This window comes from Rana temporaria, chromosome 10, assembly GCF_905171775.1.
Source record: "Rana temporaria chromosome 10, aRanTem1.1, whole genome shotgun sequence".
In the NCBI taxonomy this organism is placed as follows: domain Eukaryota; kingdom Metazoa; phylum Chordata; class Amphibia; order Anura; family Ranidae; genus Rana; species Rana temporaria.
In genome coordinates this window covers 3,649,741-3,677,223 of record NC_053498.1, presented here as the reverse complement: position 1 = coordinate 3,677,223, position 27,483 = coordinate 3,649,741, and the positions used below count along the sequence as shown (strand labels likewise).

The following is a 27,483-nucleotide window of genomic DNA, read 5'->3' as shown; positions in this document are numbered from 1 at the left end:
ATTAGCATTCTATTGTCTAAAGGAAGGTAACCTCTCAGAGGTAGTAATTAAGTAGACCGGGTTATTGTGTACATTGATTACCCCCTGGGGCTTCTGTCTCAATACACAAGTCTTTCTATCCAAGCTATTGGACCAATCCCTGTTGACTTATTTCAAGTCCTCATTTGCATGGTCAAGGAGGACCTGAGTGAAGACTGCATATACTTTACAATTGACCAATAGGAAAGCGGTTGTTGGGAGTGGGATGTTCCAAACTCTGTATAAAAGTGTGCTGTGTACTTGAAAATAAAGAGTCCTGTTTGAACTTACATACAGCCTGCCTGGTGTTTGTTCTTAATGGGTCTGAACGGCACATAGCTGTAGTTCGGACCCCGGAACCTTGGATGACTGGACCATCAGACGTTGCAATCTGCAAGCTGACTCACTGGTAGCAGAGGAGTGTCGGGAGAGCAGGACCTGGGCGAGAAAGGGTCTCGTCACAGATACTTTCTAATGACCCAACAAAATCGATACCTAATGGCAATCCATAAGTCTAAAGTCATAGGAAGGCTGCATTGTGGTAAGCAGTCACTTGTGGGTTCAATGGTGTGGTGTGTAAGCGTCTCACCCATGACACAGAAGGTTATGAGTTTGAATGCCCGTGTGGCCATCAATTTGGGTATAATTTATAAAGAACTGCCGTGTGGACACTTGGTTAGACTCTTCAACAAGAAGGTGTCCCGTCCTCAGGGGACTCATCTACTTTTATCGTAAAACTTGTGGCTTGGACACTTTCATAACCCAACAAAATCATCTGGAGCCACCCAACAACAAAATGGTGACCCATAAGTCTAGAGTCATAGGAAGGCTGTGTTGGGGTCGGAGCACACTTGTGGGTTCTATGGGGTGGTGTGCAGATTTCTCACCCATGACGTGGAATTGTATAGGTCTTTTCTTCTAGACAAGCACCTCCGCTTGTTACTGTGGTGCGGTGGGTAGGATGCTGAGCGATAACACAGAGCCTTTGCGGGTTCAACTCCCTTCCCCTCCCAAGGTCTTTAGTTTTTGGCTTGACTTTAGTAGTGTGAACTGCAGTAACCGATAGCAACCAACAGCTGTACAATGTTGTTTTTGTAGTGCAATGTCATTGTGGCCTTATACACTACCATACTTTTATCCTTTTTGTCTTAAAATCACAGTTCGAGAAGCAGAAAGCTTATCAGACACTGTGGCGCAAGTTGTAGGCATCCCATGTACTAGAATTTTGCCTTCCTTCTTGGTTCGATTCTAGGTGGGGGTTTCTATACTTTTTTATTAATTTTTTGGCATCCCATATACTAGAATTTTGCCTTCTTGGTTCGATTCTAGGTGGGGGTTTCTATGCTTTTTTCTTTTCTTTTTTAAGACTTCATGCACTACAAAGCCTTTCCAAGGTACTCATGATCCACCAACTCTGTGGCTTCGAGTGTATGGGGACAGGCTTCTATGTCAAGGAGTTGTGGGTTCAACTCTAGAGATTTGCTATAAGCAGATTTCAAGGCCTTGATGGCTTGTGGAGGCCAAGCCATCCACGTAAGGCGTTAAAGTGGAGATCTTGTGGAAACCAATGCATGGCAGTATGGTGCACCACCAAAGTGGGGCAGAGGATGCAACTTAGTTTATAATATTTACTGCTGGAGAAAAAAAAAAACACTTGAAAGCATCTTAGTACCACCTTATCCCATGTGGTGCCTTCAAGAGTTTTGTTATTTTCTTCAGTCTTGTGGTAATCTTCAGTTACTCCATTTATTGAGAGGCCGCATGGCTGTTGTGTCTGTGTGCCCCATGGGGTTGGTTTGCAACTCTATAGAGGCCTGCTGTGTTGGTTCAAATCCTTCTCCCACCAAGAAGTTTATCATTTAATTTTCAGGGTTCAAGTCCATGTTCCTTTCATTAAAAAATCTTCAGTCTTGTGGGTATCTTCAGTTACTCCATTTATGGAAAGGCCGTGTATTCGCTGTGTATTTGTCATGTCTGTGTGGCTCGTGGGGTTGGTTTACAACTGTATAAAGCCCTACGGTGATGGTTCAAATCCTTCCCCCACCAAGCGGTCCATCATTTAAGTATCTGGGTTCAAGTCTATGTTCCTTTTAGTCTTGTGGGTATCTTCAGTTACTCCATTTATGGAAAGGCCTTAGTGCTGTTACTTCTGTGTGGCTCATGGGGTTGGTATGCCACTCTATAGTCTTACTGTGATGGTTCAAATCCTTCTCCCACCAAGAAGTTTATCATTTAAGTTTCGGGGTTCAAGTCCATGTTCCTTTCATTTGAAACTCTTCATTCCCGTGGGTATCTTCAGTTACTCCATTTATGGAAAGGCATGGTTGCTGTCGCTTCTGTGTGGCTCATGGGGTTGGTTTGCAACTCTATAGAGTCCTGCTGTTGTTGGTTCAAATCAGTCTTGTGGGTATCTTCCGTTACTCCATTTATTGAGACCCCTTGTGTCTGTGTGGCTTATGCGCTTGGTTTACAACTCTATAGAGTTCTACTGTGTTGGTTCAAATCCTTCTCCCACCAAGAAGTTTATCATTTAAGTTTCGGGGTTCAAGTCCATGTTCCTTTCATTTGAAAATCTTCATTCACGTGGGTATCTTCAGTTACTCCATTTATGGAAAGGCATGGTTGCTGTTGCTTCTGTGTGGCTCGTGTGGTTGGTTTACAACTCTATAGAGCCCTACGGTGATGGTTCAAATCCTTCTCCCACCAAGCGGTCCATCATTTAAGTATCTGGGTTCAAGTCTATATTCCTTTCAGTCTTGTGGGTATCTTTAGTTACTCCATTTATGGAAAGGCCTTAGTGCTGTTACTTCTGTGTGGCTCATGGGGTTGGTATGCCACTGTTATAGTCTTACTGTGATGGTTCAAATCCTTCTCCCACCAAGAGGTTTATAATTTAAGTTTCTGGGTTCAAGTCCATGTTCCTTTCATTTGAAAATCTTCATTCCCGTGGGTATCTTCAGTTACTCCATTTATGGAAAGGCATGGTTGCTGTCGCTTCTGTGTGGCTCATGGGGTTGGTTTGCAACTCTATAGAGTCCTGCTGTTGTTGGTTCAAATCCTTCTCCCACCAAGGGGTTCATCATTTGGGTTCAAGTTCATGTTCCTTTCCTTTGAAAATCTTCAGTTACTCCATTTATTGAGAGGCCTGTTTGCTGTCATGTATGTGTGGCTCATGGGGCTGGTTTACTACTCAATAGAGTCCTACAGTGATGGTTCAAATAGTTCTCCCACCAAGAAGTCCATCATTTAAGTATCTGGGTTCAAGTCTATATTCCTTTCAGTCATGTGGGTATCTTCGGTTACTCCATTTATTAAGAGGCCTTCTGTCTATTGTGTCTGTGTGGCTCGTGGGGTTGGTTTACAACTCTATAGTAGTCCTACGGTGATGGTTCAAATCCTTCTCCCACCAAGTGATCCATTATTTAAGTATTTGGGTTCAAGTCTTTATTCCTTTCAGTCTTGTGGGTATCTTCAGTGACTCCATTTATGGAAAGGCATGGTTGCTGTCGCTTCTGTGTGGCACATGGGGTTGGTTTGCAACTCTATAGAGTCCTGCTGTTGTTGGTTCAAATCCTTCTCCCACCAAGAGATTCATCATTTGGGTTCCTTTCCTTTGAAAACCTTCATTCACGTGGGTATATTCAGTTACTCCATTTATGGAAAGGCATGGTTGCTGTTGTGTCTGTGTGGCTCACGGGGTTGGTGTGCAACTCTATAGAGTCCTGCTGTTGTTGGTTCAAATCCTTCTCCCACCAAGCAGTCCATCATTTAGGTATCTGGGTTCAAGTCTATGTTCCTTTCAGTCTTGTGGGTATCTTCAGTTACTCCATTTACTGAGAGGCCTTAGGGCTGTTACTTCTGTGTGGCTCATTGGGTTGGTATGCCACTCTATAGTCTTACTGTGGTGGTTCAATTCCTTCTCCCACCAAGAGCTTCATAATTTAAGTATCTTCATGTTAGGAGAAGAGAAAGGTGAGATATGGTTAGACATTTGCTAGCTGAGTTTGTGGCTCAGTGGGCTTGGTGCTGATGGTGGCAACGGAGGCTCTGAGAGTTCAAATCCCAGCCAAGGTGACCCTGACTGGTGTGGACCAAAAATGGTGCAATGGACCCACATCAATGTGAGCCAGATGTGGTGCACAGGCCACTTCAATGTGAATATGCCACTCTTCCAGCAAAGGCAACCCTGCACCAGTGCAGACCAAGGAGGGCACAATGGCCACCCCAATGTGAGCCAGATGGGCGCATAGGCCACTGCAATGTGAGCCAGATGGGTGCATAGGCCACCCCAGTGTAAGCCAGATGGGTGCACAGGCCACCCCAGTGTCAACTGTGGAAGAAGCACTACTGACGAGTATACACCCAGCAGAGAGTGTCAACCATGAAAGGTGGATGGGAATATAAGTTGCAACTAAGTTTAGTTGTAGGCAAGAAGAAACATAAAAAAACACTTGAAGGCACCAGGTGCCTTCAAGTGTGTTTTTTTGTCTTTCCCACAACTTCTTCCCATGCAGCTATTGCCATTCTACCCACAGACCTTTCATGGTTGACACTCTGCTGGGTGTACGGCTTGTTGGTGGTGCTCCTTCCACAGTTGACACAGGGGTGGCATATTCGCCCATCTGGCTCACACTGGGGTGGCCTGTGCGCCCATCTGGCTCACACTGGGGTGGCCTGTGCGCCCATCTGGTGGCCTGTGCGCCCATCTGGCTCACGCTGGGGTGGCCTGTGCGCCCATCTGGCTCACGCTGAGGTGGCCTGTGCGCCCATCTGGCTCACGCTGAGGTGGCCTGTGTGCCCATCTGGCTCACGCTGAGGTTGCCTGTGCGCCCATCTGGCTCACGCTGGGGTGGCCTGTGCGCCCATCTGGCCACATGGGTGGCCATTGTGCCCTCTCTGGTCTGCACAGGTGGAGGGTTGCCTTTGCTGGGATTTGAACTCTCAGGCCCTCAGTTGCTACCATCGGCACCCAGCGCACTGAGCCACACACTCAGCTAACACTTTTATGACCATATCTCACCTTTCTCTTCTTCTAGCATGAAGATACTTAAAAGATGAACCGCTTGATGGGAGAAGGATTTGAACCAACAACAGCAGGACTCTATAGAGTTTCAAACCAACACCATGAGCCACACAGACACACCATCCAGACCTCTTCATAAATGGAGTAACTGAAGATAACCACGCGAATGAAGATTTCCAAATGAAAGGAACATGGACTTGAACCCAGAGACGAGAAAGCTCTGCTTTCCATCCATTTAATAGCATGAGCCACAGGGAAGGTCAGCAATGTGTATACTAGTACTAGAGCCATTGGTTTCTAAAGAACACGAAGGACGAAAAGGGATTTGAACTCACAAACTCTTGGTTGCTACCATCAGCACCAAGCCCACTGAGCCACACACTCAGCTAACACATTTGTCAACCCTATCTCACCTTTCTCTTCTTCTAGCATGAAGATACCTAAAAGCATGGGCGTCCGCTCCAGAGCGGTGACAGCGCCGCGGTGACAGGCGGTTTAGAACAGGGAGAGAGAGGCGAGCTGCTGGCTGTGGCGTTGCAAGGAAGGGGGGGGGGTGGTCTGGTGTGGGGTGACACCACTGCACCTAACCAACCATGACCATCCCCTTCTCTCACGGCTAGAGTTGCCACCTCATCCCTTTAAACCCGAACACATATGAATTACACAGGTTCTGAGGCTAATTGAATGCAGATAAGGCAACAAGTGAGTTTAATTACCACATCAATCAGCCACAGAACATGTATAATTAATATGTGTTTGGTTTTAAAGGGATGAGGTGGCAACCCTACTCACGGCCACGGGCTGTCTAAACGGTCCCGGGCTGCATGTCACACAGGCACAGCGAGCAGAGTAAAGCTGCCTTCCCCTCCAGTGTTTATGTGTACACAGGGGGAGGGAACCTGCTGTGCCTGTGCCGCACTGATCTGAGGTACTGAATGGGATGGGGAAGGGGAGGGGGGTCCATCTGTGCTGAAGGGAGGGGTATGTGCGGAATGGGGGATCTGTGCTGAAGGGGGAGTCCATCTGTGCTTATGGGGGTTCTGTGCTAAATGGGGGGGTCTGTGCGGAATGGGGGGGTCTGTACAGAATGGAGGGGTCCATCTGTGCTGAAGGGGGGCCTGTGCTGAATAGAGGGGTCTGTGCTGAATCGGGGGGTCTGTGCGGAATGGAGGGGTCCATCTGTGCTGAATTAAGGGGTCTTTGCTGAATGGGGGGGTCTTTGCGGAATGGAGGGGTCTGTGCGGAATGGAGGGGTCTGTGCGGAATGGAGGGGTCTGTGCGGAATGGAGGGTCCATCTGTGCTGAAGGGGGGTCCATCTGTGCTGAACGAAGGGGTCTGTGTGGAATGGAGGGATCTGTGCTGAAGGGGGGTCCATCTGTGCTGAAGGGGAGTCCATCTGTGCTGAAGGGGGGTTCTGTGCTGAATGGAGGGGTCTGTGCTGAATGGAGGGGTCCATCTGTGCTGAATGGAGGGGTCTGTGCTGAATGGAGGGGTCCATCTGTGCTGAATTAAGGGGTCTTTGCGGAATGGGGGGGTCTTTGCGGAATGAAGGGGTCTGTGCGGAATGGAGGGGTCTGTGCGGAATGGAGGGTCCATCTGTGCTGAAGGGGGGTCCATCTGTGCTGAATGAAGGGGTCTGTGTGGAATGGAGGGGTCTGTGCTGAAAGGGAGTCCATCTGTGCTGAAGGGGAGTCCATCTGTGCTGAAGAGGTTCTGTGCGGAATGGGGGGGTCTGTGCTGAAGAGGGGTCTGTACATTCTCTAGACTATATTTATATGGGCATGGAGTGAAGCTGAATTATCTCAAGAGCTATTTCACACTGCCAGCTTTACCATCGTTTTAGCTGCACTATTCGGCCAGCAATGTGTATACTAGAGCCGTTGGTTTCTAAGGAACACGTAGGACGAAAAGGGATTTGAACGCACAGACACAGACACAGACACAGACACAGACACAGACTTTTCAAGGCCAATTTGCTCACCAATGAGCCACATCGAGATGTATGAATTTATTATAAGATTATATGTTGCATTGAGAATTGGTATGTTGCTGCCATCGTGTGGTGGTGATTCATAATGCAGCCTCCTATTGTGTACTAGCAGAATATATATATAAAAATATAACTAGAGCGTTATTTCATATAATCCACCTGGAGTTCTACCCTATTGATGTGGTTTCATTAAACATATCTAATTGGTTGCCATGGTTTCCTGCATTTTTTATTTTTTTGCTCCTTGCTTTACCTTTCTGGTTATTTTGGTGGCCCTGAGGATGGAATCGCAGTCGCCCCCCCCCTGGATGAGCCCACACAGCTGTTCCTGGAGAGGCGCTTACATGGAAGATCCCCGAGACGTGCCAGGCAGTTCCTGGGCATAATGAGCGTGGTGAAGTAGCCGCTCATAATCCGCACTTAGCAGGACAATTACCACCCCCCCCCCTCCCCCAGTAAGGAGAACATATGCTCATTAGAGGGGCAGCTGTCAGGAATGGAAATCGCACACGTCTGACACCCCCACCGTGAAGCCCCCGCATACACAGGGAGATTCATTTTCAGTTCTAAAAAAGAGGTTTACGGATTCTTCAATAATTGTGTGCGGGTGTCACCGCCGTCCACCGCGCCGTACCGCCGTGACTTACCGCTCACCAGTCCAATCACATGGAGGGGTAGATAGAGAAGCAGAGAGAGAGACATCAAGAAAAATGAGAGGAGACAGTGATAAATCGTGAGATGAAAAAGGCAAAAAGGAGTGAAGAAAGGATAAAAAAAAAAAAATACAAAAAAAGCAGAAAGGGATTTATAGGAAGGGAGAGGAGAAGTGGGGGAGAAAGGAAAGAAAAGGAGAGGGGAGAAAAAGAGGAATGGGAGAGAAAAGGAGAGATGGGAAGATGAGGGATAGAAAAAGGAGAGAGGGACAGGGAGAAGAGGAGGGGGAGAGAAAAGCAAAGGAAAGAAGAAGAGGAGGGGGAGAGAAAAGGAGAGGGGAGAAGAGGAGAGGGAGAGAAAAGGAAAGGAAAGAAGAGGAGGGGGAGAGAAAAGGAAAAGAAAGAAGAGGAGGGGGAGAGAAAAGGAAAGGGGAGAAGATGAGAAATAGAAATGGAGAGGGGAGAAGATGAAGGGGAGAAAAAAAGAGAGAAAATGAGGGGGGGGGGGAAGGGGAGAAGAGGAGAGGAGAAATAGAAAAGGAGAGGGGAGAAAATGAGGGGGAGAGAAAAGGAAAGGAGAAAATATGAGGGGGGGGTGGAGAAAGGGAGAAAGGGGAGAAGATGAGGGGGTGAGAAAAAGAGAGAAGAGAAATAGAGAGGGGAAAAGGGAGAAGATGAGGGGGAGAGAAAAGGAAAGGGGAGAAAAGGAGGAGGAGAGAAGTTGAGGGGAGAGAAAAGGAAAGGGAAGAGAAAAAGAAAGGGGAGAAGATGAGAAATAGAAAAGGAGAGGGGAGAAAATGAGGGGGAGAGAGAAGGGAGAGGGAAAATGAGAGGGGAAAGAGAAAAAAAGATGGAAGGAGTGTCAGGAAAAAAAAAAGAAGAGAGGGGGGCGGAAGAAAGGCGAGAGGAGAGGAAAGGGATGGGGAGAGAGGAGAGGGGAGGGGGGAGAGATGGGGAGAAGAGAGGAAGAGGGAAAAAGAAAAGAAGGATGGACAAGGTGGGGGGGGGTGAAGGTAGATGGTAAAGGAATGAGAGAAAGAGAAGAGATGAGGGAAGAGGAGATGCTGGGGAAGAAGGAACAATGAGAGAAGAGGAAAAAGAGAAGGGGGTGGAGAGAGATGAGACAGGAAGAAAAAAGGAGAGGAGATGAGAGGTGGTGGTGGTGTTGGGGGGGGGGGTAGGTGAGAGAAGGGGACAGAGCAGAGGGGAGAGGTGGGAAGAAGAGCAGAGAGGAGAGGTGGGAAGAAGAGCAGAGGGGAGAGGCGGGGAGAAGAGCAGAGAGGAGAGGTGGGAAGAAGAGCAGAGGGGAGAGGTGGGAAGAAGAGCAGAGGGGAGAGGGATGATGGGAGGGGAGAGGTGGGAGGAAGAGCAGAGGGGAGAGGTGGGAAGAAGAGCAGAGAGGAGAGGTGGGAAGAAGAGCAGAGGGGAGAGGTGGGAAGAAGAGCAGAGGGGAGAGGTGGGAAGAAGAGCAGAGGGGAGAGGGATGATGGGAGGGGAGAGGTGGGAAGAAGAGCAGAGGGGAGAGGTGGGAAGAAGAGCAGAGAGGAGAGGTGGGAAGAAGAGCAGAGGGGAGAGGTGGGAAGAAGAGCAGAGGGGAGAGGTGGGAAGAAGAGCAGAGGGGAGAGGGATGATGGGAGGGGAGAGGCGGGAAGAAGAGCAGAGGGGAGAGGCGGGGAGAAGAGCAGAGAGGAGAGGTGGGAAGAAGAGCAGAGGGGAGAGGTGGGAAGAAGAGCAGAGGGGAGAGGTGGGAAGAAGAGCAGAGGGGAGAGGTGGGAAGAAGAGCAGAGGGGAGAGGGATGATGGGAGGGGAGAGGTGGGAAGAAGAGCAGAGGGTAGAGGTGGGAAGAAGAGCAGAGGGGAGAGGTGGGGAGAAGAGCAGAGAGGAGAGGTGGGAAGAAGAGCAGAGGGGAGAGGTGGGAAGAAGAGCAGAGAGGAGAGGTGGGAAGAAGAGCAGAGGGGAGAGGTGGGAAGAAGAGCAGAGGGGAGAGGTGGGAAGAAGAGCAGAGGGGAGAGGGATGATGGGAGGGGAGAGGTGGGAAGAAGAGCAGAGGGGAGAGGTGGGAAGAAGAGCAGAGAGGAGAGGTGGGAAGAAGAGCAGAGGGGAGAGGTGGGAAGAAGAGCAGAGGGGAGAGGTGGGAAGAAGAGCAGAGGGGAGAGGGATGATGGGAGGGGAGAGGTGGGAAGAAGAGCAGAGGGGAGAGGTGGGAAGAAGAGCAGAGGGGAGAGGGATGATGGGAGGGGAGAGGTGGGAAGAAGAGCAGAGAGGAGAGGTGGGAAGAAGAGCAGAGAGGAGAGGCGGGAAGAAGAGCAGAGAGGAGAGGCGGGAAGAAGAGCAGAGGGGAGAGGTGGGAAGAAGAGCAGAGGGGAGAGGGATGATGGGAGGGGAGAGGTGGGAAGAAGAGCAGAGAGGAGAGGTGGGAAGAAGAGCAGAGAGGAGAGGCGGGAAGAAGAGCAGAGAGGAGAGGCGGGAAGAAGAGCAGAGGGGAGAGGGATGATGGGAGGGGAGAGGGAACAAAAGGAAGAGGTAAGGAGAGGAGTTGAAAGTAGAGGAGGGAAAATGTGGGTAGATGGGAAAGGAATGAGAGAGAAGGGGGAGGGGAGATGAGGGAAGAGGAGAAGAGGGGGGAAGGAAAAATGGGAGAAGAAGGGAAGAATGGATAAGTGAGAGGGGAAGAAAAGGGAAGAGGAGAGAAAAGAAAGGGGGGTGGGGACAGGAGATGCTGTGATTGGAGAATAAACCTTCTGGTTGGCGTTACCTGCTGGCGTCTGAGCAGTATGTGTGCCAGGTGTTTGCCAACCTCTGCCGATCGGCTCAGACACACCCCCCAGGGGTTGTCAATCACACTGGCCACGGTGAGGAGGGAGGCCGGCCACGTCAGTGCCGCCACGATTCCTGGAGAGGAAAGGACAGGTGGATTACACAGCAGGCTGACAGGGTAGGACGGGGACTTCAGGACCACCCATGGTCCATCAAAGACTCACCTGACAAGATGGTGTACTTCAGGGCCTCCTGGGCGAAAATGTTCACCAGACCATTCCATATGGCGTCCAGCGCGTTTCCCAGTTCCATGAGGTATTTGGACTCCCAGGCCAGACAGTACTGCTCGGTGGAGTGCAGGAGGCTCTGCCACGGGGCGGCGAAGCTGCCTGGACAACAAACCATCAATTACAAGAGAGCCCCCCCCCCCTATAGAGGTCACATGACGATCATTCTCAAAATATCTCCCAAAACGCGTCGCTTACCATATTTTCCGGTGGACAGCCAGCCAGTGATGGCGATGGAGATGTGGAGCTGGCGTCCTCCGGTGAGAGGTAAAAACTCAAACTCTTCTATGGCGCCGACTCGCTTCTTCATCTTGTAGCCTGGAGGCAATAAAACATTTCTCAGGGCGCGACTCCCGAAGGTGACAATAATGGGCCGCGCCTGTGTAATGGGGGGTAAAATGACCACTTGTAGCCTTCATTGAAAGCCTGTGTGAGCAGTGGCATCACTAGGGTTGGTGTCACCCGGTACAGTAAAACAGCCCCCCCCCCCCAGTAGGGCACTGAGCAGGGCAGTACATCGGCGAGGCTCCCCCCCCATTATTGTCCTCAGTGCCCCATTACTGTCCTCAGCCCCCATAACAGCCCCCCATTATTGTCCTCAGTGACTCAATTTCTGTGCTATTACTGTGCTCAGCCCCCCCCCAACAGCCCCCCATTACTATTCTCAGCCCCCCATCACAGCACCCCATTACTGTCCTCAGCCCCCATCACAGCGCCCCATTACTGTCCTCAGTCCCCCCATCACAGCACCCCATTACTGTCCTCAGCCCCCATCACAGCGCCCCATTACTGTCCTCAGCCCCCATCACAGCACCCCGTTACTGTCCTCAGCCCCCATCACAGCACCCCATTACTGTCCTCAGCCCCCATCACAGCCCCCCATTACTGTCCTCAGCCCCCCTCACAGCGCCCCATCACTTTCCTCAGCTCCCCCATCACAGCACCCCATTACTGTCCTCAGCCCCATCACAGCACCCCATTACTGTCCTCAGCCCCATCACAGCACCCCATTACTGTCCTCAGTCCCCCCATCACAGCACCCCGTTACTGTCCTCAGCCCCCATCACAGCGCCCCATTACTGTCCTCAGCCCCATCACAGCACCCCATTACTGTCCTCAGCCCCCATCACAGCTCCCCATTACTGTCCTCAGCCCCCATCACAGCCCCCCATTACTGTCCTCAGCCCCCCTCACAGCGCCCCATCACTTTCCTCAGCTCCCCCATCACAGCACCCCATTACTGTCCTCAGTCCCCCCATCACAGCACCCCATTACTGTCCTCAGCCCCCATCACAGCGCCCCATTACTGTCCTCAGCCCCATCACAGCACCCCATTACTGTCCTCAGCCCCCATCACAGCTCCCCATTACTGTCCTCAGCCCCCATCACAGCACCCCATTACTGTCCTCAGCCCCCATCACAGCACCCCGTTAATGTTCTCAGCCCCCCTCACAGCACCCCATTACTATTCTCAGCCCCCATCACAGCACCCCATTACTGTCCTCAGCCCCCCTCACAGCGCCCCATCACTTTCCTCAGCTCCCCCATCACAGCACCCCATTACTGTCCTCAGCCCCATCACAGCACCCCATTACTGTCCTCAGCCCCATCACAGCACCCCATTACTGTCCTCAGTCCCCCCATCACAGCACCCCGTTACTGTCCTCAGCCCCCATCACAGCTCCCCATTACTGTCCTCAGCCCCCATCACAGCACCCCATTACTGTCCTCAGCCCCCCTCACAGCACCCCATTACTGTCCTCAGCTCCCCCATCACAGCACCCCATTACTGTCCTCAGCCCCCCTCACAGCACCCCATTACTGTCCTCAGCCCCCATCACAGCACCCCATTACTGTCAGCTTCACCCTCTCAGCACCCCATTACTGTTCTCAGCCCCCCTCACAGCGCCCCATTACTGTCCTCAGCTTCCCTTCACAGCACCCCATTACTGTCCTCAGCCCCCATCACAGCACCCCATTACTGTCCTCAGCTCCCATCACAGCACCCCATTACTGTCCTCAGCCCCCAAAACAGCACCCCATTACTGTCCTCAGCCCCATCACAGCACCCCGTTACTGTCCTCAGCCCCCATCACAGCACCCCATTACTGTCCTCAGCCCCCATCACAGCACCTCATTACTGTCCTCAGCTCCCCCATCACAGCGCCCCATTACTGTCCTCAGCTCCCCCCTCACAGCACCCCATTACTGTCCTCAGCCCCCATCACAGCACCTCATTACTGTCCTCAGCTCCCCCTCACAGTGCCCCATTACTGTCCTCAGCTCCCATCACAGCACCCCATTACTGTCCTCAGCCCCCAAAACAGCACCGCATTACTGTCCTCAGCCCCTATCACAGCACCCCATTACTGTCCTCAGCCCCCATCACAGCACCCCATTACTGTCCTCAGCCCCCATCACAGCACCCCATTACTGTCCTCAGCCCCCATCACAGCGCCCCATTACTGTCCTCAGCCCCCATCACAGCCCCCCATTACTGTCCTCAGCCCCCATCACAGCCCCCCATTACTGTCCTCAGCTCCCCCCTCACAGCACCCCATTACTGTCCTCAGCTCCCCCCTCACAGCACCCCATTACTGTCCTCAGCCCCATCACAGCACCCCATTACTATTCTCAGCTCCCCTTCAGCGCCCCATTACTGCCCTAAGCCCCCCCCCCCAGCACACCATTACTGTCCTCAGCCCCCATCACAGCACCCTATTTCTATCCTCACCTGGGAGCCAGGTCACAATTTCTTGTCGCAATTGCGACCGGGCGCCCGGATTTTGTCGAGCCCTGCTTTATATGACCCCCATCTGTTGTAATACCCTGAAATGGTTCTACAATACGATGATTCTGTGTCACCCATGCTCCACCCCCTTTTGACAATGTCATGACGGGGAGGGGCTTGGCCGCGACTTGCAAGTATTTATTTTTAAAGGGGAAACGGCAGCCTATGGCGGACACCTTGCTGATCCCTGATTCTGGGGGGGGGGGCGCTTGCCCCCCCTTGCCCCTACCTGCAGACGCCCCCATGGAGGCCAGCAAAGTGAAGAGGCATGGAAAACGGGTAACAAGAGCCGGTCAGGAGCGGGACACAAGCAGATGATATAAAAGGGACAAACCTAAGGGGGAAGTACTTACCTGTGAGACCCGCTCCGGCTGCTCCAAACAAAGACGCCATGATGGCGATGCCGGCCGTGGACCCCAGGACAGCGGCTCCCGCACTCCCGATGATGGTGGCGGCTCCCGCAGCGACCAGCGGAGCGGCCAGACCTCCAGTAAGACCTGAATAACACAAGGAACCAAATGACATCACATAGGGGTCCCGATATCCCCACTGCAGCCAATCAGAAGTCCCCTTTATCCTTTAACCACTTGCTTACTGGACAGACCAATTTTCAGCTTTCAGCGCTGACGCACTTTGAATGACAATTACGCGGTCGTGCTACTCTGTACCCAAATGACATTTTTAGCACTGATGGGCCCTGATGGGTGACTCTGATGGGCACTGATAGGTGTTACTGATAGGTACCACTGATAGATGGCACTGATGGGCACTGATAGGTGACAATGATGGGCAGCACGGTTGATAAGGCACTGATTGGTGACATTGATAGGTGGTAATTTTTCTCCTTCATTGATATGCGCTGATGAGGCGACACAGATGGGCACTGACAGGCACAGATAAGGCGGCACTGATGGGGACAGATAAGGCTGCACTTATGGCCACTGATAAGATGGCACCGAAGGGCACTGATAGGTGTTACTGATAGGTACCACTGATAGATGGCACTGATGGGCACTGGTAGGTGACACTGATGGGCAGCACTGTTGATGAGGCACTGATTGGTGGCATTGATAGGTGGCACTGTGGGCACTGATAAGTGGCGCATGTGGACACTGGTAGGTGGCACTGTAGGCCCTGATGGGTGGCACTGAAGGGCACTGATAGGTGTTACTGATAGATGGTACTGATGGTCACTGCTAGGTGACACTGATGGGCACTGATTGGCGACAATGATGGGAAGCACTGTTGATGAGGCACTGATTGGTGACATTGATAGGTGGCACTGTGGGCACTGATAGGTAGTGCTGGTGGGCACTGGTAGGTGGCACTGATCGACACTGGTGACATTGATACTGTAGGTGGCACTGATAGGTGATGCTGATGGGCACTGGTAGGTGGCACTGATAGGTGGTACTGATGGGCACTGATTGGTGACATTGATAGGTGGCACTGGTAGGTGGCACTGTGGGCACTGATAGGTGGCACTGTGGGCACTGGTAGGTGGCACTGATCGACACTGGTGACATTGATACTGTAGGTGGCACTGATAGGTGATGCTGATGGGCACTGGTAGGTGGCACTGATAGGTGGTACTGATGGGCACTGATTGGTGACATTGATAGGTGGCACTGGTAGGTGGCACTGTGGGCACTGATAGGTGGCACTGTGGGCACTGGTAGGTGGCGCTGTTGTGCACTGGTAGGTGGCACACATGGGCACAGATGAGCTGGCGGCAGCTCTGCCTGATCGGGACTGCTGTCCCTCTGTCAGCCGCCGGCGATCGGCTTTTTCTTCTGACAGCGTGAGGAGAAAAAATAGCCGATTACCGGCTCTGTTTACATCACATGATCCTCTGTCATTGGCTGACAGCTGATCACGTGGTCAAGGGTCGGGATCGATCCCCTTACTCCGATCTGTGATCAGCTGAGCCTCATAGACTCGCTGATCCCCTGCAGGGGGCGCGCCGGCCGCTCGAGCACGGGAGGGTGCCTATTGACCTGCCTCCCGGCAAAGTAGGTCCGTGATTCGTCTATAGCGCGGATCTGAAGCGGTTAATACTGCATGGGACACACCAAAGGTGGAATCTCATTGGTTCCCCCAGGATAACAAAATGCTCCTCCTTCCGCCATTACCGATCTCTTACCTATTACTGTGCCGCCTCCCACGGTTGCTAGGCCAATCAGAAAATACCTCTTCATCTTCCTCCGGCTCTCCTTCTTTCTGCGAGACGCCTGAACCGACCTGCAAGGAGGAGGAGGACCTTGATGACACCCAGGAACAAGCAAAAGTAAGTACACCTGTCACCCATGCTGGAGGAGAATGCAGCATCAGACCATTGGAGACGAGTTACATCGGGGGCGGGGGGAAGATGGAGGACACCGGACGCCGCTCGCCTATCAGGCGTCCAATCATAGCAGAGGACAGGAAGAGGACGGGAGAAAGCATTGAGGACTCAGAGGGAGCGTGGAGGACAGCGCCGTGACCCGAGACAAATAAGTGCTGGGTGGGGGGGGGCACACTGGTAGCAATTGATGGGGCACAGTAGCGGCAATTGATGGGCACACTGGCAGCAATTGATGGGGAACAGTAGCGCCAATTGATGGGCACAGTCGCAGCAATTGATGGGGCACAGTAGCGCCAATTGATGGGCACAGTGGCAGCAATTGATGGGGAACAGTAGCGGCAATTGATGGGCACACTGGCAGCAATTGATGGGGCACACTGGCAGCAATTGGTGGGGCACAGTGGCAGCAATTGATGGGCACAGTTGCGCCAATTGATGGGGCACAGTAGCGGCAATTGATGGGCACACTGGCAGCAATTGATGGGGCACAGTAGCGCCAATTAATGGGCACAGTGGCGCCAATTAATGGGCACAGTGGCAGCAACTGATGGGGCACAGTGGCAGCAACTGATGGAGCACAGTGGCGGCAACTGATGGGGCACAGTGGTAGCAATTGATGGGGCACAGTAGCGCCAATTGATGGGGCACAGTGGTAGCAATTGATGGGGCACAGTAGCGCCAATTGATGGGGCACAGTAGCGCCAATTGATGGGGCACAGTAGCGCCAATTGATGGGGCACAGTGGCAGCAATTGATGGGGCACAGTGGCAGCAACTGATGGGGCACAGTAGCGCCAATTGATGGGCACAGTGGCGCCAATTGATGGGGCACAGTGGCGCCAATAGATGGGGCACAGTGGCGCCAATAGATGGGGCACAGTGGCAGCAATAGATGGGGCACAGTGGCGCCAATAGATGGGGCACAGTGGCAGCAATAGATGGGGCACAGTGGCAGCAATTGATGGGGCACAAAAGCAGCCCATATACTGTAGGCTGGAAGGAACGAGGCATCTCGATCCAATGATGGGGTTAAATGTTGACTTGCGAGGTTGGCGTTGGGCAAAGGCTTGACGTGGGTGAATCCCGTCTGATTAATTGGATTGTTTTTTTTATTAAAGAACAACAAGAGAAGAACGCGGAGGAAACAAACAACAATAATTACGAATGTACAGAGCAGCGCGGCGCCTTCACAACAAGGTGCGCCGCGGAGCCACCGAAGCGGAAAAAGTTCTCCGATCCCAGCGGGCGTCTTCCCACCAATCATCAGCTCTTTGTACGGAGGAAAACAGCCGTACGGTGGGAGGTTTTATCAACTACGCCCCCCGCCCCCCTCCCCCACTCGTTATATGGAACTTACAGGGACCTGCTGCGCACCAAACATTAAAGGGGAACTCCAGGCATTTTTTTTCAACATTAGATTACGGCATGGCAATCCTCAGAGAACAAAGAGGGATTGGACATTTTGGAAGATGTGGAGGCACGCCCCAAAACGCCAGGTTAGGAACTGGGCAATCAAATCTCTCTATTGTGGGAGGGGCAGAGACACAAATTACTGCAGGAAATCTCACCATTGTGGGAGGGGCAGAGACACAAACTACTGCAGGGAATCCCCTCATTGTGGGAGGGGCAGAGACACAAACTACTGCAGGGAATCCCCTCATTGTGGGAGGGGCAGAGACACAAACTACTGCAGGAAATCTCCATATTGTGGGAGGGGCAGAGACACAAACTACTGCAGGAAATCTCCTCATTGTGGGAGGGGCAGAGACACAAACTACTGCAGGAAATCTCACCATTGTGGGAGGGGCAGAGACACAAACTACTGCAGGAAATCTCCCCATTGTGGGAGGGGCAGAGACACAAACTACTGCAGGGAATCCCCTCATTGTGGGAGGGGCAGAGACACAAACTACTGCAGGAAATCTCCCCATTGTGGGAGGGGCAGAGACACAAACTACTGCAGGGAAATCTCCCCATTGTGGGAGGGGCAGAGACACAAACTACTGCGGGAAATCTCCCCCATTGTGGGAGGGGCAGAGACACAAACTACTGCAGGAAATCTCCCCATTGTGGGAGGGGCAGAGACGGAAACTACTGCAGGAAATCTCCCCATTGTGGGAGGGGCAGAGACACAAACTACTGCAGGAAATCTCATCATTGTGGGAGGGGCAGAGACACAAACTACTGCAGGAAATCTCCCCATTGTGGGAGGGGCAGAGACACAAACTACTGCAGGGAAATCTCCCCATTGTGGGAGGGGCAGAGACACAAACTACTGCGGGAAATCCCTCTATTGTGGGAGGGGCAGAGACACAAACTGCTGCGGGAAATCCCTCTATTGTGGGAGGGGCAGAGACACAAACTGCTGCGGGAAATCCCTCTATTGTGGGAGGGGCAGAGACAAAAACTACTGCAGGAAATCTCCCCATTGTGGGAGGGGCAGAGACGGAAACTACTGCAGGAAATCTCCCCATTGTGGGAGGGGCAGAGACACAAACTACTGCTGGAAATCTTATTGTGGGAGGGGCAGAGACACAAACTACTGCAGGAAATCTCCCCATTGTGGGAGGGGCAGAGACACAAACTACTGCAGGGAAATCTCCCCATTGTGGGAGGGGCAGAGACACAAACTACTGCGGGAAATCCCTCTATTGTGGGAGGGGCAGAGACACAAACTGCTGCGGGAAATCCCTCTATTGTGGGAGGGGCAGAGACACAAACTACTGCAGGAAATCTCTCTATTGTGGGAGGGGCAGAGACACAAACTACTGCAGGAAATCTCACCATTGTGGGAGGGGCAGAGACACAAACTACTGCAGGAAATCTCCCCATTGTGGGAGGGGCAGAGACACAAACTACTGCAGGAAATCTCCCCATTGTGGGAGGGGCAGAGACACAAACTACTGCAGGAAATCTCCTCATTGTGGGAGGGGCAGAGACACAAACTACTGCAGGGAAATCTCACCATTGTGGGAGGGGCAGAGACACAAACTACTGCAGGAAATCCCTCTATTGTGGGAGGGGCAGAGACACAAATTACTGCAGGAAATCCCTCTATTGTGGGAGGGGCAGAGACACAAACTACTGCAGGAAATCTCCCCATTGTGGGAGGGGCAGATACACAAACTACTGCAGAAAATCTCCCCATTGTGGGAGGGGCAGAGACACAAACTACTGCAGGAAACCTCCCCATTGTGGGAGGGGCAGAGACACAAACTACTGCAGGAAACCTCCCCATTGTGGGAGGGGCAGAGACACAAACTACTGCAGGAAATCTCCCCATTGTGGGAGGGGCAGAGACACAAACTACTGCAGGGAAATCTCACCATTGTGGGAGGGGCAGAGACACAAACTACTGCAGGAAACCTCCCCATTGTGGGAGGGGCAGAGACACAAACTACTGCAGGAAATCTCATCATTGTGGGAGGGGCAGAGACACAAACTACTGCAGGAAATCTCACCATTGTGGGAGGGGCAGAGACACAAACTACTGCAGGGAAATCTCCCTATTGTGGGAGGGGCAGAGACACAAACTACTGCAGGAAATCTCCCCATTGTGGGAGGGGCAGAGACACAAATACTGCAGGAAATCTCACCATTGTGGGAGGGGCAGAGACACAAACTACTGCAGGAAATCTTATTGTTTCGAGAGATAAACGAAGCTGGTGGGTGGTTTGGGCAATAAATACAAGTTACATACCTGCACCTCGGCTCCTGGTTGGCAGAGGAAGAAACAGACAGAACAATATATATTAAAGGAACATCTACTACAATAACATTTGCCTAATAATGGGAAAGGCCTGAGACTTTCTCTGTACAACACCATGGACGATGGTGGTGCTACACAAAGAATGTATACATATTATGAATAAGTGTAATAACAACAATAATTATTATTAATAATACATTTTAAGAATCTGCATTTCCTTTCCTGGATCATATTCTTCACACAGCTGTGCATGGCAGCCAATCAGCTTCCAGGTTTTATTTCCAAAGCTTAATTGAACAGGCTGATACTAGAAGCTGATTGGCTGCCATGCAGAGCTGCACTAGATTTTGCATGATGGAGGTGGGGGGGGGGGGAGGCTCATTGATGGAGGTGGGGAGAGAAGGCTCATTGATAGAGGTGGGGAGGGAAGGCTCATTGATGGAGGTGGGGGGGGAAGGCTCATTGATGGAGGTGGGGGAGGGAAGGCTCATTGATGGAGGTGGGGGAGGGAAGGCTCATTGATGGAGGTGGGGGAGGGAAGGCTCATTGATGGAGGTGGGGAGGGAAGGCTCATTGATGGAGGTGGGGAGGGGAAGGCTCATTGGTGGAGGTGGGGAGGGAAGGCTCATTGATGGAGGTGGGGAGGGAAGGCTCATTGATGGAGGTGGGGAGAGAAGGCTCATTGATGGAGGTGGGGAGGGAAGGCTCATTGATGGAGGTGGGGATGGAAGGCTCATTGATGGAGGTGGGGAGGGAAGGCTCATTGATGGAGGTGGGGATGGAAGGCTCATTGATGGAGGTGGGGGGGAAGGCTCATTGATGGAGGTGGGGGAGGGAAGGCTCATTGATGGAGGTGGGGGAGGGAAGGCTCATTGATGAAGGTGGGGAGGGGAAGGCTCATTGGTGGAGGTGGGGAGGGAAGGCTCATTGATGGAGGTGGGGAGGGAAGGCTCATTGATGGAGGTGGGGAGAGAAGGCTCATTGATGGAGGTGGGGAGGGAAGGCTCATTGATGGAGGTGGGGATGGAAGGCTCATTGATGGAGGTGGGGAGGGGGAGGCTCATTGATGGAGGTGGGGAGGGGAAGGCTCATTGATGGATGTGGGGAGGGAAGGCTCATTGATGGAGGTGGGGAGGGAAGGCACATTGATGGAGGTGGGGAGGGAAGGCTCATTGATGGAGGTGGGGAGGGAAGGCTCATTGATGGAGGTGGAGGGGGGGAAGGCTCATTGATGGAGGTGGGGAGGGAAGGCTCATTGATGGAGGTGGGGAGGGAAGGCTCATTGATGGAGGTGGGGGGAGGGAAGGCTCATTGATGGATGTGGGGAGGGAAGGCTCATTGATGGAGGTGGGGAGGGAAGGCTCATTGATGGAGGCGGGGGAGGGAAGGCTCATTGATGGAGGTGGGGAGGGAAGGCTCATTGATGGAGGTGGGGAGGGAAGGCTCATTGATGGAGGTGGGGGAGGGAACGCTCATTGATGGAGGTGGGGAGGGAAGGCTCATTGATGGAGGTGGGGGAGGGAAGGCTCATTGATGGAGGTGGGGGAGGGAAGGCTCATTGATGGAGGTGGGGTGGAGGGAAGGCTCATTGATGGAGGTGGGGAGGGAAGGCTCATTGATGGAGGTGGGGGAGGGAAGGCTCATTGATGGAGGTGGGGGAGGGAAGGCTCATTGATGGAGGTGGGAGGGAAGGCTCAGTGATGGAGGTGGGAGGGAAGGCTCAGTGATGGAGGTGGGGAGGGAAGGCTCATTGATGGAGGTGGGGGAGGCAAGGCTCATTGATGGAGGCGGGGGAGGGAAGGCTCATTGATGGAGGTGGGGGAGGGAAGGCTCATTGATGGAGGTGGGAGGGAAGGCTCAGTGATGGAGGTGGGGAGGGAAGGCTCATTGATGGAGGTGGGGAGGGAAGGTTCATTGATGGAGGTGGGGAGGGAAGGCTCATTGATGGAGGTGGGGAGGGAAGGCTCATTGATGGAGGTGGGGAGGGAAAGGCTCATTGATGGAGGTGGGGAGGGAAGGCTCATTGATGGAGGTGGGGAGGGGAAGGCTCATTGATGGAGGTGGGGAGGGAAGGCTCATTGATGGAGGTGGGGAGGGAAGGCTCATTGATGGAGGTGGGGGAGGGAAGGCTCATTGATGGAGGTGGGGAGGGAAGGCTCATTGATGGAGATGGGGAAGGAAGGCTCATTGATGGAGGTGGGGGAGGGAAGGCTCATTGATGGAGGAGGGGAGGGAAGGCTCGTTGATGGAGGTGGGGAGGGAAGGCTCATTGATGGAGGTGGGAATGGAAGGCTCATTGATGGAGGTGGGGAGGGAAGGCTCATTGATGGAGGTGGGGGAGGAAAGGCCCATTGTAGGAGGTGGGGGAGGGAAGGCTCAGTGATGGAGGTGGGGAGGGAAGGCTCAGTAATGGAGGTGGGGGAGGGAAGGCTCAGTGATGGAGGTGGGGAGGGAAGGCTCAGTGATGGAGGTGGGGAGGGAAGGCTCATTGATGGAGGTGGGGAGGGAAGGCTCATTGAAGGAGGTGGGGAGGGAAGGCTCATTGATGGAGGTGGGGAGGGAAGGCTCATTGATGGAGGTGGGGGAGGGAAGGCTCAGTGATGGAGGTGGGGATGGAAGGCTCATTGATGGAGGTGGGGAGGGAAGGCTCAGTGATGGAGGTGGGGAGGGAAGGCTCATTGATGGAGGTGGGGAGGGAAGGCTCAGTGATGGAGGTGGGGGGAGGGAAGGCCCATTGATGGAGGTGGGGAGGGAAGGCTCATTGATGGAGGTGGGGAGGGAAGGCTCATTGATGGAGGTGGGGAGGAAAGGTCCATTGATGGAGGTGGGGGAGGGAAGGCCCATTGATGGAGGTGGGGGAGGCTCAGTGATGGAGGTGGGGAGGGTCATAATGTTATGGCTGATTGGTGTATTTTCCTGCCTACGAGACGGACGTGCAGAAACCTTCCCCTCTGCACACAGAATTCCGCTCCTTGCAGTATTGATCGGTGATTAGTGAACGGGACGGGTTATCGGGGGAGGGTAATCTCACATTATCTGACCAGGAAAGGTCTCGGGAGGAATTGGTATTGATGAATGGCACAATTTTCAAGGTTTACAGCCCTGCCGGTGTCACCCTCACCATGGAAGGCCCGGCCTGTGCTGGGGGGCAAACCCACTATAGCAAGATGAATGGTGTTCTGGGACATACGGGGTTAATACCTGGAATGATAATATTTTTATATTGTGTGTCTTTATGTTTCCAGGCCAAGCTGTCCACCAATAGAGACGGTCACAGGGGTTGGAAAAACAATCTAACACTGCCAGCGTGCTTACAAGGGTCAGCTTCATTCATGAAGTATAAAGGGTTATTCCACCTTTACCCCCCCCCAACAATGCCTGTACTGGTAGGGGGGGCCTGTAGATAAAAACAAACCTCACCATTGCCATGAATGCAGCCTCACCATTGCAATCAATGCAGCCTCACCATTGCAATACATGCAGCCTCACCATTGCACCATCTTTTGTGGCCCTGGGGGGCCGCATTAAACCGGAACCAATTGCGGCCCGCGGGCCAGACTTCGGACATGCCTGCTCTGGGGGGGGGGGGGGGTCTGCTTTCAGAAAATACGTTTGGGGGGGGGTTTTATGTAATCTTCAGGCCTAAAACGATTCTTTTAAAAAATGTTGCCACAAAACGCACGGCTCTAGCAGCGAAGGGGTTAACCCCCCTCCCCCTCCCCCCCCGTTGATATAGAGGCTCCTGTATATGCGTCGGGGTATCTCTGCGCGATTGTCACATCTCCAGTAGCGGCAATAAATGTCCAATTAGCGATAAGGAGATGACGGCTCCCTTGATGGACGCAGACTCTGCCCCATCCCGAGCACCGCGGGTAAACATCGCCATAAAAGCCATTAGGAGGGTGAAGGTTCCATGAAATCAATTTTGCCGCGACCCTGCAGAGCATTGCACCTGTGATCATGGGCTGGATTCAAGAAGCAATTGCGCCTGTGTAACCCTTATTACACAGCGCAATTGCTTACTCGCCCCGGCGTAATGAGTTCTCCTGATTCAGAGAGCTCGTTACGCCGACTGCAGCCTAAAATCTGCGCGGCATAAGGCTCTTATGCCCGCATATCTTAGGCTGCATTCTTGCGATGGCCGCTAGGTGGCGTTCCCGTTGTGCTCAGCGTAGAGTATGCAAATTGCATACTAACGCCGATTCACAACGTTGCGCAAGCACAGCGTACGCAATTTACATAGTTTCCGTACAGCGTTTTTTGCGTAAGGCTGCCCCTGCTAATTAGCAGGGGCAGCCAATGTTACGTATTCCCGTCGTTCCCGCGTCGCAAAATTTCAAATTTACGTAGTTTGCGTAAGTGATTCGTGAATGGCGCTGGACGCCATTCACGTTCACTTTAAAGCAAATGACGTCCTTGCGACGTCATTTGCCGCAATGCACGTCGGGAAAGTTTCCCGACGGAGCATGCGCTCTACGATCGGCGCGGGAACGCGCCTAATTTAAATGGTTCCCGCCCCCTACGGGATCATTTAAATTGCGCGCGCTTACGCCGGGCATTTTGCTGGCGCGCCCACGCAATTTACGGAGCTACTGCTCCGTGAATCAAGGGCAGCGCAGTAAATTTGCGGGGGCGCAGGGCAAAAACATTGCCCTGCGCCTCCGCAAAAAAAGCGCAAATGTACCTGAATCTACCCCAGTGTGTCCGCGGGTGCAATGCGCAGGCTCTTGCAGTGCCCCCCCCCCATCCTCAGGTGAAACAGTAGAAAAGCCTATTCCCTGCCAGCACGCTGCAGAGGAGGGTTCTTGCTCTCCGAGTGGAAGCAGGGGTCTCTCTGCAGAGGTCTCCTCTCGCCTTCAGTCAGTAAAGTTCCTGTTGATTGTGGATTGGAGATCTCCCCGTCTGTCTCAGCAGCAGGGGCCGCACCGGACCTCTGCGGAGAGACTGCTGCTTCCACAAAGAGGTCTGAGACACCCTCTGTCAAGCAAGCTGTAAACGGCACAAATGAAAGCTGACCGTTGTTGGCACCCTGGCAGTGTTATGTGGTTGGTCACAACCTCTCTATATGTAACCTTTGCTGGACAGCTTGGCCCGTTACAGGAAGCGGGTGCTGGGCACTTGGGCAGTACTGGGAGTTCTCCCGGCCCACATGGGGCAAACCTTCACATTGAGGAGTTCCTTACTCTGAGGGTTCCTCCTTGTTTTCCTTCAGACTCTCCATCAGGGATTCCTCGCTCAGCTCCATGGTTTCCGGAGGGACGCGAAGCAGCCAGGACACGTGGGAGTTCAACACGCGGCTCCGCGCGTCATAGTACCCTGCGGGGGGAAACACAACCATCGTATCATGTCCTGACCATTCCCAACCCGCGCGTCATAGTACCCTGCGGGGGGAAACACAACCATCGTATCATGTCCTGACCACTGCCAACCCGCGCGTCATAGTACCCTGCGGGGGGAAACACAACCATCGTATCATGTCCTGACCATTCCCAACCCGCGCGTCATAGTACCCTGCGGGGGGAAACACAACCATCGTATCATGTCCTGACCACTGCCAACCCGCGCGTCATAGTACCCTGCGGGGGGAAACACAACCATCGTATCATGTCCTGACCACTGCCAACCCGCGCGTCATAGTACCCTGCGGGGGGAAACACAACCATCGTATCATGTCCTGACCACTGCCAACCCGCGCGTCATAGTACCCTGCGGGGGGAAACACAACCATCGTATCATGTCCTGACCACTGCCAACCCGCGCGTCATAGTACCCTGCGGGGGGAAACACAACCAGCGCATCATGCCCTGACCATTACCAACCCGTGCGTCATAGTACCCTGCGGGGGGAAACACAACCATCGTATCATGTCCTGACCACTGCCAACCCGCGCGTCATAGTACCCTGCGGGGGGAAACACAACCATCGTATCATGTCCTGACCACTGCCAACCCGCGCGTCATAGTACCCTGCGGGGGGAAACACAACCATCGTATCATGTCCTGACCACTGCCAACCCGCGCGTCATAGTACCCTGCAGGGGGAAACACAACCAGCGCATCATGCCCTGACCATTACCAACCCGTGCGTCATAGTACCCTGCGGGGGGAAACACAACCATCGTATCATGTCCTGACCACTGCCAACCCGCGCGTCATAGTACCCTGCGGGGGGAAACACAACCATCGTATCATGTCCTGACCATTGCCAACCCTCGCGTCATAGTACCCTGTGGGGGGGAACACAACCATCGTATCATGTCCTGACCATTGCCAACCCGCGCGTCATAGTACCCTGCGGGGGGAAACACAAGCGTCGTATCATGTCCTGACCATTGCCAACCCGCGCGTCATAGTACCCTGCGGGGGGAAACACAACCATCGTATCATGTCCTGACCATTCCCAACCCGCGCGTCATAGTACCCTGCGGGGGGAAACACAACCATCGTATCATGTCCTGACCACTGCCAACCCGCGCGTCATAGTACCCTGCAGGGGGAAACACAACCAGCGCATCATGCCCTGACCATTACCAACCCGTGCGTCATAGTACCCTGCGGGGGGAAACACAACCATCGTATCATGTCCTGACCACTGCCAACCCGCGCGTCATAGTACCCTGCGGGGGGAAACACAACCATCGTATCATGTCCTGACCACTGCCAACCCGCGCGTCATAGTACCCTGCGGGGGGAAACACAACCATCGTATCATGTCCTGACCATTGCCAACCCTCGCGTCATAGTACCCTGTGGGGGGAAACACAACCATCGTATCATGTCCTGACCATTGCCAACCCGTGCGTCATAGTACCCTGCGGGGGGAAACACAACCATCGTATCATGTCCTGACCACTGCCAACCCGTGCGTCATAGTACCCTGCGGGGGAAACACAACCATCGTATCATGTCCTGACCACTGCCAACCCGTGCGTCATAGTACCCTGCGGGGGGAAACACAACCATCGTATCATGTCCTGACCACTGCCAACCCGTGCGTCATAGTACCCTGCGGGGGGAAACACAACCAGGGCCGCTGATAGGGCAGTACAGGCAGCCCTGTTGTACCGGGCCCGGACCCCAGCAGCTCCACAGGGGGGCCCGGACAACTTTACAGTTAATTTCTGTCTATTAAAAAAATACAGCTTTCTAAACTTCAAGTCCTTCCCCCGCTACTACTTGCTAAGGGAAGGGGCTGTAATTACACATTCCTGGGCCCCATCAGGTCATCAGAGGGGCCCAGGATGTGAGTGCAGTGGTGGGACTATTTCTTGTATTTCGGGCGGATGTACATAACACTGTACAGCACATTACTCTGCTTTTTAATTAGTCCCGGCCACTGCTGCTCACTACCTTCCCTGGTGGAGTGATACGATGCTGCACTCCGCCTCCTGTCCTCAACTCCTCATGTGCAGAGTGCAGACTGCCGAGACTTAGATGAGGCTGACAAGGGAGAAAGAACCTGAGCACCATGGCTGCAGAGCACACAGTGAGTGTAGCACAGAGGATAGACTCCTCACTGTGTATGGCTTACACACAGCATGGCATGTTACATTATGTGTATTTAGAATTATGATACTTACAGAGGCAGCATGTGCTCTGTGATGATCTGTCACAGTGTCATATTGCTGTTGGGTGCTTACTTTGTTATGGCTGTACTGGGTTGAAGTTTGTAACCCACAGTACAGCCAAAGTCAGAACCCAAAAGCCATTTGACACTGACAGATCCATGACAGAACACATGCTGTGTGCTGCCTGTGTGATTTTCATAATGCTGGTGAAGATGCAGTGAGATGTTGCTTTACACATGCATTTAACCACTTCCTGTCCAGCGATGTACTGGTACATTGCTGGATTGTAAGGGTGATATCTTGATAATCGCTACAGCGATGATCAAGATATAATTTTTTAGCT

At 52.9% G+C, this 27,483-nt stretch overlaps 1 protein-coding gene across 1 annotated transcript in view; it reads right to left on the bottom strand.

Moving 5' to 3' along the window:
* The window catches only part of TMCO4 (transmembrane and coiled-coil domains 4), a 55,054-nt gene that overhangs the window by 17,657 nt on the left and 9,914 nt on the right, over positions 1-27,483 (bottom strand). Inside the window, exons 5-10 of the mRNA XM_040327044.1 lie at positions 24,757-24,889; positions 15,665-15,762; positions 13,875-14,018; positions 10,929-11,048; positions 10,668-10,832; positions 10,442-10,578 (exon numbers count right to left, since the gene is read on the bottom strand). Of these exons, the coding sequence (XP_040182978.1) occupies positions 10,442-10,578; positions 10,668-10,832; positions 10,929-11,048; positions 13,875-14,018; positions 15,665-15,762; positions 24,757-24,889 (797 nt within the window). The remainder of the gene's footprint in view (positions 1-10,441; positions 10,579-10,667; positions 10,833-10,928; positions 11,049-13,874; positions 14,019-15,664; positions 15,763-24,756; positions 24,890-27,483) is intronic.